The sequence below is a fragment of the Carcharhinus amblyrhynchos genome, chromosome 14 (genome assembly GCF_965287045.1).
Source record: "Carcharhinus amblyrhynchos chromosome 14, sCarAmb.v2.hapA, whole genome shotgun sequence".
NCBI classification, from domain to species: Eukaryota; Metazoa; Chordata; class Chondrichthyes; order Carcharhiniformes; family Carcharhinidae; genus Carcharhinus; species Carcharhinus amblyrhynchos.
In genome coordinates, this window is record NC_137337.1 from 41,692,986 (window position 1) to 41,705,990 (window position 13,005).

General features: G+C 40.1%; 1 protein-coding gene across 2 annotated transcripts in view; it reads left to right on the forward strand.

Moving 5' to 3' along the window:
• kiaa0586 (KIAA0586 ortholog) overlaps positions 1 to 13,005 on the forward strand; it is a 541,997-nt gene that overhangs the window by 399,252 nt on the left and 129,740 nt on the right. For both annotated transcript variants that reach the window (XM_080202790.1, XM_080202791.1), the window contains exon 20: positions 10,438 to 10,518. In XM_080202790.1, the coding sequence (XP_080058916.1) occupies positions 10,438 to 10,518 (81 nt within the window). The remainder of the gene's footprint in view (positions 1 to 10,437; positions 10,519 to 13,005) is intronic.

Consider the following 13,005-nt stretch of genomic DNA (forward strand, 5'->3'; position numbering starts at 1 on the left):
TGTTTTGAGTTTGAAGTGTGATTAATTCTAGCTTGGGGGAGCAAGAAGGCATAAAGTGGTGACAATGACGTTGGCTGTGAGTGAAAACCCAAACTTTTTAAACAAATTTAGTACCAAATTTGAAAATCAACACAACTTAGTGGCAGAGAGAGGAAAATTGAATGAAGCTTGCAAAAATAAAATGGCTGCTGCAGTGATAAACACAGCCCATGATAAATCAGGAGGCTGGTGATGGTAGAGAGGCATTAGAAAAGTTTAAATATAAATATGGGTTGGCATTGCATAATTTTCTAAAAGGCACGAGTGAAGAGCAAAGGATCAGCTGCATTTTATTTGTGGGCTGGAAAGAAAGGGTTAAATCAGTTTAAAAGCTAGAAGCTGAGTGAAGATGACGGCACAAACCCAGATGCAATTTAGGAAAAATTCAGCAGAGGTCTCAAATCAAAGTCAAATCACCATATATCTGACGCAAATTTTAAAGCCCGAGGCAAGCATCGGGTGAGTCTGTTGACAATTTCGTAACAAGATTGATAAACTCAGCCAGAAAATGTAAATTTTCTGAGACAGATGAAAAGGTCAATTCATTTGGGTCTCTGCACAACCTGAAGTACAAAAAGGAATTGATTGGAAAGAATAAGCTCACAATATTGCAGGTTGCAATCAGTGCCAGAGCATGAGTAAAGAGATAAAGATGCTGACCACTCAAACGGCTAACTTTCAGTTAACTCCAAAGAAAGGCATTCAGAAGGGTTGATGCAGTGAAACAGCAACGAAAGAATGCACATCATACAGAGAGAAAGATGTGCCAAGAGCTGCGACGACAATGTGAGCTCACAGGCAAAAGGAAATGTCTCATAAAAATATTAAACTGCAGATCTTTTGAGAAGTGCAACGACTGAAAAAAGATGCGCAGAACAAAGAAAGTCAATGGTACATGAGTTCCCAGTGACAGAGCAAAGGATAAATGAAAAATAAAAGAAACCAAAACATCCACAGCCTGAAACGTGATGATGAGTTTGAGCACATAATAAGAATGATACAATTGCATGAAATGGCTGGTTGCAGCAGAGAAAATAAACTTGTGTAACCAATCAGATCAGGAAGAGTGTGAGAAATAAAGTTTGATAACAGAGCACAGAGTAACATTGTTCCTCTCCGATTGTTCTAGATCATTGTTGAAATTTTGAAAGAAAATGGGCACTCTGAAAAGAAAAGGCTCTCTGAAACCGAGCAACGTAATGCTAATGACATAAAGTATAAATGAGATTTGATAGCCCAGAACAATCCTAATCAGAGGGATACACAAGGAAAAGATGTTAACTATAGAGAACATACAGTCCCAGAAACAGATTTTCGTACTATCCTGTCCTTGAGCATTTTCAGAGTTTCAGCTTATTACAGTAACCAATTAGATGAAGGAGGCGGCACTGAGGTGGAAAGTAATGCCCATTGAAAAGTACCCTCCAATTAGAAGCAAGGAAGATTTGGTTCAAATGTATCCAGAGTGTTTTGATGGAATGGTTGTCTGCTTTGAAGAATTTGAGTATTATGTCACTATTTATCCACCCATGAAACCAGTGATTCACCCCAGAGGTAAAACACAAATTAAGTTGAAAGGAAAGCTCGAAAGAGAGCTCCAAGAGAGGGAAGAAAAGATGATCACAGTTGCAGAGCCGCCAGATTGGGTAAATTCCATCATTATGAGAGAGAAGCCAAACAAACTGCTAAAAATTGCCTGGATCCCAAAGATCTTAATCAAGCAATAAAGAGGAATGAATACTGGTTGACATGGTGGCACTTTAGTTAGCATTGCTACCTCACAGCACCAGGGACCAGATTCAATTCTGGCCTCAGGTCACTGTCTGTGTGGAGTTTGCACATTCTCCTTATGTCTGCGTGGATTTCCTTTGGGAACTCCATGGGAGGTTTTCTCCCATGGTCCAAAGATGTGCAGGTCAGGTGGATTGGCAATACTAAATTACTCCTTAGTGTTAGAGGGATTAGCTGGGTAAATTCGTGGAGATAGGGCTTGGGTGGGATTGTTGTCAGTGAAGGCTTGAAGGGCTGAATGGCCTCCTTTTGCACTGTATGGATTCTGTGACTACTGTTGTGAATACCTCATTCGTAATTCATATGTTTTATTATATAATTTTTAATTTTGAGAATTAAAGTTTTAATTGTAGAAAATGTGAGAGTATCAGGTTGAGAAACTGGTAATAACCCTGAAGTGAATGCAATTCAAACAAGCTTGGAGTTTATTTCACACAAAAGGTTGGGGCCATGTTGACTTAAAAGGGTGACATCTAGAAAGGTAAGCTCATAAAACAATAGGTGGGCGTACTTAGATATAAAGAAAAAGAGATGTGACTTCTGCAGTTAATCCAGTGAAATGATGTTATTTATGGTTTCCCAAAATATGGAAAATATTAGTATAGAAATGTAGTTAATTTGCATTTCTACCTTGGGACAGGCCATGTGTATCATATAGGCAGGGAGTTGGATGGAGCTTAGTGAGATTCTTTGAGTTTTCATTGTGAATTCAGTGTGGGCATAGTCAGCAGGCAATACTGGTTGAGTGAAGCATCAAAAGACTACGTTAGTTTTGGGTGTTGTACAGCTTCTAGCAACTTGCAAACTGAGAAATGAAGCCAGATCTACACCTGAAGTAGAGTAAATTCTAGATCTATCATTGATGACTCAGCATGTGATTGTGAGCTGGTATTCAATATAAGACAAAGTTGGAAAGGGGGGAAAAATGACTGGAAGTTTTTTTTACCTTGAAACTAAAGGAAGAAACCTCCAGTAATCCTCAGTGAAAGGCAGTTAACCTTGTTACAATTGAAGCTCTGGAAATAATCAGCTTGCTTACAGTTTGAAACCAGGCTATTGGAAACTAAGGGTGTTTTCTGATGTTTTAAGCCACTACGCAGGAGTCATAGTGAGATCTGTGCTTGAGCTGTGGAATCCAGTGTTGGAGAATTGCTCAGCCAAAAGCTAATGGAAAGACCCCCATGAAATCTTGTACCTTGGTGAATAGCTGGGACACTGAAGAGAAATCAGGTTGAATTCTGGAGAGTGATGATATACCTTTTGAGTTGGTCCCTGCAAAAGTGAATGAACCTTAAAGTTTCATAATATAAGGAAACACTTGAGGAGAAAGAGAAAATATAACTGAGTTTATAGCAAAAGTCTTTATAAGCAATAGTGTTAAATTAACAGTGTCTACTTTGCTCAATTCTTTATTGACATGGAATAAAATTTGCTTTTGTTTAAAGATGTGAGCACTTGTGTCAGGTTTATAGTTGATTATTCAGAGTTCTTATTTAAATATTAACAGTCCCTAACCAGATTGTAACTTTCCTATTTCTCACCTGATAAAGGAGCAACGCTCCGAAAACTTGTGATTCCAAATAAACCTGTTGGACTTTAACCTGGTGTTGTGAGACCTCTTACTGTGTCCACCCCAGTCTAATGCCGGCATCTCCACTTCATGGATATCTCCTATTCCAACACTGAATGAGATCATACCCACTCTCTATTCAAGGCAAAAGTTTTCAGTAAGGTCGATGAAGCTGAAATGTGAATCTTGATGAGGAATCTTTGCTGTTGACAACATTCAATGCACCCTTTGATTGGTATAAATTTCTGCATCTACCTTTTGGCCTTAAAGTGAACCAAACCAATCAGAAAGGAGACGGTCTGATCATATGGGATGAGTTTCAAAAAACCCAAAGAAGTAGTATGCAAGGAGACAAGTCTGTCATACCACAGCAGAAAGAAATCTGTCTCTCTGCAGGTAGATGCTACAAAAGGACTGGAAGCAGCTCTAGTGCAAGAGAGAAAACCAAAAGCACTTGATCCAAAACTCCATAACATTAGCTGAAATCAGATATGCCAACAGAGAAAGAGCTTTTGGCAGTCATGTATGAATGTGAGAAATTCCATCCTTTTCTCAATGGGAGAAAGTTAATACAGAATGATCATCGTTCACATCTACAAGATGAATCTGTGTGGAGTTCCAGCAAGACTGCTGGGGTTATCCTTGAGGCCTCAGAATTATGATTTCATTCTGATATTCAAGCATTAACAGGGAAATTTTGTTTGCAGATGTCTCGGTTGTTGCCGCAAGAGAAACATAAGATAAAAGTTCTATGTATAAAGCACCATCATGGAGTGAATGTAACAGCAGCAGAACTGAGTCAAATTAGATATGATACCAGCAAAAGTGGAGAGTTACAGATACTGTTTCAGCAAGTGACCCAGGGATAGCCTAAGATACCGCAAACACAGCCAGCAATCCGGTAGTACTGGTCTATTGGAGATGGCATTCTACTAGTCGATCCAGAAGCCCAAAATGATGCAGGATGGGTTTCTCCAGAAGATAAATGAAGGCCATATTGGAATGGAAAAGTTTAAGCTGAGAGACAGGTGAGCAGTGTACTGGATTGGCTACTTCTTCAAAGACACTGAAAGAATGCTGTCTACTTGCAATATGTGGCTGAAGTACAGAAATGTACAGTAGAAAGAGAAGACAAGTGACTGAAATGCCACATGGACCATGAGAAACTGTGGGAGCCAATCTACTCACATGCACAATCAAGAACGGTGTCTCATAGTAGCAGATGACTGCTCAAAGTTCCCTTTTATTGTAAATGTGAGAGAATTGAGAGCTGCCGCAGTCATCTCAGCAGTAAGAGTTCTGTTCACTGAGTGAAAGATTCTTGAAAAAATGTGACAATGGAAGCCAATTCATTTACAGACAATTTAAGAAATTCTTTGAACTTCATGAGTCAACACCATCATCACCGCATTACCCAAGGGGACATGGATTTATAAAAATACATGTACAGACAGTCAAGAAAATCCTCTTAAAGAGATAGAAACATAAAAACTAGAAGCAGGAATAGGCCATTCAGCCCTTCCAGCCTGCTCTGCCATTCATTTTGATCATGGGTGATCATCAAATTCCATATCTTGATTCTTTCTCCCTCCCCCTTCCATTTTCCTTTGATGTCTTTAGCCCTAGTCGCTATATCCAGCTTTTTCTTGAAATCAGACATCTTGGCCTCATTCTGTGGTAGTGACTCCACACATTCACCACCCTTTGAATGTAGAAATTTCTGCTCACAATATATTACCAAATAAGCCATAATGTGAATAATAATCTGCGAAAATAAAACAAGCTATGTCTTGACTTTTAAGGTGTCGATGTTATTTGTAAAAGTTGATTTATTAATTTTCTTTAATTTAGAAAACAAGCTAATGATTGGAACAGTTAAAATGATATAGAGGCACAAGCTATTTCTTTAAATAAAGAGTGAATGATACTTTATTCATTGCTAGGAAGCATTTTTTTATTCATTCATGGGACATGGGCATTACTAGTTGGCCAGCATTTGTTGCCAACCCCTTGTTGCCAGAGGGCAGTTGAGAGTCCACCATGTTGCTGTGGCTCTGGAGTCATGTGTAGGCCAGTCCAAGAGAACAACAGATTTCCTTCTCTAAAGGACATTAGTGAACCAGATGGGTTTATGTAACAATTGACAATGGTTTCATGGTCATCAGTAAATTCTTAATTCCAAGTTTTTTTTACTGAATTCAAATTCCACCATCTGCCATGGCGGGATTTGAACTTGTGTCTTTAGAACATTAGCTGAGTTACTGGATTAATAGTCTAGTGATAATACCACTAAGCTATTGCTTCCCCTGTTATGTGAATATATATGACCAGCTTCAGATGAAGTTCCCCAAAAGTTGTTGATCTGGATAAGACCCCTTGATTTGTCCCTGTCCAGCTGGGGTACCTCCACCTTCCAGCTGCTTTTGTCACATCACACACACACCCACAGACAGACACTGGGCAGCTTTCTTGGCTAGCTTTTCTTAGAGTCCTATAGTGCAGAAGGAGACCATTTGACCCATTGAGTCTGCACCGATCACAATCCCACCCAGGCTGTATCCCCATAACCCAATGCATTTACCCTAGCTGGTCCCCCGACACTAAAGGGCAAATTAGCATGGTCAATCCACCTAACCCACACATCTTTGGACTGTGGCAGGAAAACAAAGCACCCAGAGGAAATCCACAGATATAGTGGTAGAATGTGCAAACTCCACACAGACAATGACCCAAGCCGGGAATCGAACATGTGAGGCAGCAGTGCTAACCACTGTGCCATTGTGCTGCCCTGTCTTTGTGTATTTGAATTGGAGTCTACTAGGCAGTCTAGACAATTATACCCAGGCTCTTAGGATGAGATCGCATTTATAATCCTTTATCCTTACCAGAGATGATAATCAGTCTTGGATTTCTTTAGAATTGCCTTGTCTGGAACCACAGGGGAAGAGGTTCCATTGTTTCTTAGAGAAATGCCCTGCAGCCATTCCTGTCAGTGCCTATGTGCATTCTCAGCCATCTTCGGGGTCTGCGTCCATTTTTATGGAATCATAAGATCCCTACAGAGCAGAAGGAGGCCATATGGCCCTTTGAGCCTGCACCAACAGCAATCACACCCAGGCCTTATCCATGTAACCGCTCGTATTTACCCTGCTAGCCCGTCTGACACTAAGGGAAAATTTTAGGTTGCAGTCAACCTAACACACATCTTTGGAAGAGGAAACCAGAGCACCTGGAGAAAACCCACACAGACACGGGGTGACCTGAAGTGGGAATTGAACCCGGGTCACTGACTCTGTGAGGTAGCAGTGTTAACCACTGTGCCATCATGCATTTTTCAAATCTAAAATGTGGCTATTTTTTAAAATCCGATATCTCCATGTATAATTCCGGAGTTTTTTTTCTCCATCATCCTAACAATATTCAGGGGTGCCGTACTTCACTGCTGCACTGTAGTTGTGTGTTGTGTAGTAATAAATCAATCTATTAGTTCTCCATCCACAAGAAGAGCTGAAAAGAATACACTGAATGAAGCCCCAGCATTTTGAATCTGACGTGTAATTATTTATAAATTCTGGGGACCAAAAGATGTAACAGCAACTCCAAGCGAACTTCTGGATGTGCATTTAAATTACCTGAAACAATTCATTCACTTTTTAAAAGTTACCCCATGTTTGCTTCTCTGAAATTGATAACTCTGCATTTACTTTGAAAAGTTATACTTTAAAATTACTTCTAAATAAATTGCTTGGGATATAGCCAGAATCAGTCAATTTTATGCTTAGTACTTACTTGGGCATTGCTCTTCCCATAAAAGTTTGCTAGTATCTACTTCATTATCAGTACATAATTCAGTTTATTTTCCAAAAGAATCCTGTTGACTTCTATGTTCTTCATTATGCTGTCATTTATATAATACTATGAAAGACAGTGGAGCTATACCTTATATAAAAGAGGAATTACTGTTCTTATTTTTTCCATGTTTTCTAAGTCTTCTAGCCAACTATTATTGTTTCACAGAGCTCTGTGTTTCCGTCATTAAAAAGTAGTTAGTGCGCTCCAGGTTAAAAGTAATCAGAAACCAATGCAAAGAATTTCACTTTCAGTAGAAACTCAACGGTCTTTATATTTACAGGGAGATTGCAGGAAAGCCAGAAATATGTATAGAACCTGACACGTTAAGAATCAGGAGGTGAAATTGGCCAAATTGGCAGCTGGAACTGCAGCTGGGTGGGAAAACCAGTAGTAGGCAACCTCAGTTTGTGACCCCTGAGGATGTTCTCTGGCAATTGGGAGTGGTGGAGGTTGATTATCGTGGAGGGAAGGAGAAAGAGAGGACACCGTGGTGGGATAGGTAGGTTGTGGAGTAAGGGTGAGTAAGAAAATGTTGCAGCGAGAGTAAGGGTAAGGGAGGACATTGCATTAGGGTCAGACAGGACGTTGCCTTGGCGGTAAGAGAAGACATTGTGGGGGTAAGAGAGGACAGTTATGGTAGAGTAAGATAGGATATTGCTATGGGAGTAAGAGAAGGCATTGCACGCCTGGGAAACTGAAGTAAGAGAGGGCATTTAGGTAAGTAGTGAGAGAGAACATTGCTCTGGAGGTAAGACAAGACATTTCATTGGAGGGGTAAGAGTAAGCATTGCGATGGAGTAAGAAAGGACATTGTGGCGGTAGTGAGAGGAGAGTGCGACATTGTGCTGGGGAGAGGTGAGAGAAAATTGTGATGAAGGGTGAAAGGATATTGCGGCGAGTGTGAGAGGAGATTGTGTAGGGATAAGAGAAGACGTGGATTAAGCATGAATATTGCAGTGAGATGATGGTAGATCAGCAACTGGACTTGGTTGATGAGAAAACAGCTGCAATCAGCAGACTGTCGGCTGAAGGTTTTACTAAGTGACTTAACACCACTCTTGGGAAACGTATTTCATTGTCAGTATATAATTCAGTTTATTTTCTAAAATAATCCTATTGATTTCTCTGTTCTTCGTTATGCTGTAATTTATATAAAACTACAATAGACAGTGGAACTATACCTTATATAAAGGAGGAATTACTGTTTTTATTTTTTCTGTGTCTTTCTATATGTTCTAACCAACTACTAAAGTTTCACAGAGCGCTGTGTTTCCGTTATTAAAAAGTAGTTAGTGTGATCCAGGATAAAAGTAATCAGAAAACAATGCAAAGAATTTCACTTTCAATAGAAACTCAATGATCTTTATATTTACAGGAGGTTGCAGGGAAAGCCAGAAATATGTATAGAACTGACATGGTAAGGTCCTCCGAAAGATCATCTTACCCCGACCATCATCACCACCACCACCACCACGACCACCCCTCCCTCTATCCCAGCAACCCTGCGCAATACCATGGATAATCCACCTAACCTACAGATGTGTGGACACCATGGGGCAATTTAGCATGGCCAATCCACCAAACCTGCACATCTTTGGACTGTGGGAGGAAACCAGAGCACCCTGAGAAACGAATGTAGCCATGAGGAGAATGTGCAAACTGCACACAGTCACCCAAGGCAGGCATCGAACCTGGATCCCTGGCACTGCGAAGCAAAAGTGCGAACCACTGTGCCACTATGCCACCCGTTGCTGGGCAGTTGCCTATGTTGTAGTTGTACTAGAATAGTTTAACTAGGGTCGTGACTAGTTCTGTAACACAACTGTTCAGTACTCTTGATGGGATGTTGTCAGGGCTCATCGTCTTTGCAGTACCCAGTTCCTTCAGCAGTTTCTTGATATCAAGTGGAATGAATCAGATTGGTTGAAGATTGGTATCTGGTGATGTTGAAGTTCTCAGGAGAAGGCAGTGTTGGATCATCCACTCATTAACTTAGGCTGAAGATACCTGCAAATACTTCAGCCTTGTCTTTCACACTGATGTGCTGGGCTGAGGATGGGGAGCTGCCTCCTTTGGTTAGTTGTTCAAATTGTTCACTACCTTTCATGATTGGATGGGGCAGGACTGCAGAACTTTAATCTGATCTGTTGGTCATGGGATCGCTCAACTTTTGTCTGAAGCATGCTGATATGGCTGTTTGGCACACAAGTAGTCCTGTGATGTAGCTTCATCAGATTTGCCACCTTAATTTTTAGGTAAGTCTGGTGTTGTTCCTGGCGTGCTCTCCTGCACTCTTCCAGGATTGATTCTCTTGCTTCATGGTAATGGTAGAGGGAGAGATATGATGAGTCATGAGGTTATAGTTTGGGGTTGAAAACATTACTGCTGTTGCTGATTGGATAAACACAGTAGGTCTGACAGCATCTGTGGAGAGAGAATCAAGCTGAAAGATCATCTAGACTCAATGTTAGCCTTACTCTCTGTGCACAGATGCTGTCAGACCTGCTGAGACTTTCCAGCATTCTTCTGTTTTTGTTGGAGCACTTCATGGATGCCTTGTTTTGATTTGCTAGGTCTGTTTTGAATCTATGCCTTTTTGTGGAAAGCTGTGAACCTAGAGTCCTAATTTTTGTTGACTGAGGAGTAGGAATGTGGTGTGTGTATGTTCTAATGTCTACCATTAAAATGTTTAAAAACATAATGAAGGAAAGGAGGAGGAGCTGGTCTCATTTTAAATGCGGCAATTAGATCGAAATGCAGTTCTTGGTTTTTTTTGTGCCCACGATCTCATGTCTTCTGAGGTTGGAATTGAAATTGCCTCATAGTGCTGAATGGCGGTCAGAAAGGAGGAAACTATCCTTTCCTACATCTGACTGGAACTGAGCCCAGTTCCCAGACATGAAAGATGATGTTCTAAAGCTCTGCCAGTCCATCAAACCCCAGGAGTCTCATATATTGTGGTTTGTGCAGATCTGCAAGCTCTCAGTATGTCATTGGATCCAAAAATGGGGACAAAATAAATGGGATTAATTTTGGTAACTACTGAGCAATTAAATGACCATGTGGTTTGTAAATATTTAAAAGCAGTGGACAGATATAGGCTTGCCTTTGCTTGCACACCATGAGTAGTTCTTTCTCAGATAAGTTCAGTGATTCTGATCAATACTTCCTATTTTTTTTTCCAGTCGCAAGAGGCAGTCCAAAATGAAGAAGATGGTACAAATTTTCCAGGGGCCAGTTACATTGCTGTTGCGGATTTACCAAAGGTAATTACCAAGTTAACGTATGTATTTATCATTATGTAAATCTAAATTGCCCATTTAAAGGAAATTATGAAAATTTAATTGACATCAATTCTGTTGAAACAGTATAGCGCTGATTAGAAAAGAATGTTCCTTATTTCTGTGCTGTGGCAATGTTTTGGCATCATTGAATTCTGTGCTGTTAGGAGAATCCAGAACAATAGCTTATCAGCTCCTGACCACACTGTAAGCAATCAGTGAAATTGTACAGAATGCATCCTAACACGATACTTGGAATACTTTCCAAATAAGCACTTTTCTTTTAATTGTTGTTACTTATTGCACTGCGGGGAAGCACATGTTGATACCGCAGTATATATACAAGGCAATGTATAGTCAAATCTCTCAGCAGAATAAGAGCCCACTGTGTACAACAACAACTTTTGTGTGATAAGTTAAACTCTGACCAGGTCCGCATCTCTGATTGAAATACAGGTCAGCGTTCCTGCTAAATGAAACAGCTTACCATTTCAAGTATAAAAATATTTCTGTCATGGGAGAATTGAAATATAAGTAACAGTATACTACACATGTGGGGATTACTGCTACGTGATGTAAATGTTATTCCATGCACAGGCGATGTGGAGGTGCTTCCACCTGAGTTAATAAGCTGAATGGAACCAGCTCCCCATGAGCTACCGGTAGTCGAAAATAAATCCAAACAGCTGCGACAGCTTTCAGCGGCAGCCAGTGCCAGTGGTAACCATAGCAACCATCATCTGCTAACTGCTGCTGAGCTTTCTGCGGCACCAGAAAAACAAAGCTCACTGGTGTGGAATACAGATTCGTAGCTGCTCAGGCATCCTACCTGTTACATGGCAATCACACACAACACCACCTCGGTGGACATTTCTTTAACCACGCAAAAGAAACCTACCAAACGATTAGAAAAGAGAATTGGTTTTGTATGAAAATGTGCTGGCAATAAAAGTATTTGTTATGTTTGCTCCATTCCAGAAAAAAAACCTGGGCATTTTACTTTATACTGTTGATGGTCAGTAGTCCCCCTTTATTTGTGGAATAAATATTATTGCAACATTTTCCCAAACGGGATTATCTTTCTCTCCCACTTGATCTTATGATCTGTGTGCAGTCCGAGAATTAAATATATTTTCTATTTGTAATTGTTCCAGTATAGGATAAGAATTCGGTAGCTACTGTTTGCTCAGTAAAATTTTGAATTCTAGCCTTACTCAGGATGCTGCTATCGCCAGATACCACTATAGATTAATATTGACAATTGACAATATTGATAAAAAATACAATTTCAATTATCAAAATGTTGATTTGTTTAATTTTCTCTTTTTCAAAGGGGGGAGGGGGGCGGAGTTTTCTCGTCCTGCCTGCCCACCATGGGAATCATAGCGGGTGAGAGGTGGACCATGCAAAGATCTGTTGACCTTGGGTGGGATTTTCCAGTTTTGGGGCTGGAAAATCCTGCCCAAGGTAATTTTCACATTCAGCGCTGTACGTTAATTTGGTTCAAGGTGCAGCACCACTTTATATGTGAGCAGGGAACTTTAGATTCTAGCTGCTCATGTGCTATTTTCCCTTTCCCATGTTTAGTATGCATAAACTGTAAGGAGCACAGAGGTTAGACAAATAGGCAGAGGGAAACTGCTGATCAAAATGTAAGCATTCTTACATTTATATGGTAATATTTTTAGTTCTACTGCTACAGATAGCTTCTAGAAAGAGTCTTGATTTTTTTTATCTCCCTGGCTGTAATAATACCTCAGTCACTGCATGCCAGGATTATTTTTGTGGAATTCAGCAGTAGCCAGACGGTTATTTGTAATAATTGACAGTGTAGGGGAAGAGGAGCTCTTAAATTGTCATACAGTACAGAGATCTTAAACTAGTCAAATAGAGAATTGCTCTTAAACTAATCTTACAGTGCAATGTTTTAGGCCAGTCGCACAATGCGTTGCTTTCAGACCAATCAAATAGTATGTAGCTTTTAGGTCAATCACACAGTGCTCATGTCTTGGGCCAGTCGTACAGTACATGCATTGCACATATGATCTTCATCATATTCCTGCAAAATAGGATACTGTAGCAGTAGCATAATGCTGGATTAAAGTATTTACTCAATGTTACCATGGTTACAGATATTACAATTGCCATGGAAACTGATCACTTTTAGCAGTGATAAATTTTACAAACGACTAACAGAAATAAAGCAGCTGACAAGATATCTCTTTTTAAGATGTTTACTGTAACAGACAAACTAAAATCAATGTAGATCAAGCATTAATTAATGGGAAACACCCACACACCCAGTGAGTGGGCAAGAGCATGGCAGACGGAATCTAATGTGAAATAAAGCACAAGCTACCAAATAAACCTATTGGACTTTAACCTGGTATTGTGAGACTACTTATTGTGGAATACTGTGGGAAAGAGGCATTAATGTGCACATGAATAGCCATAATCATATTGAATGGCAGA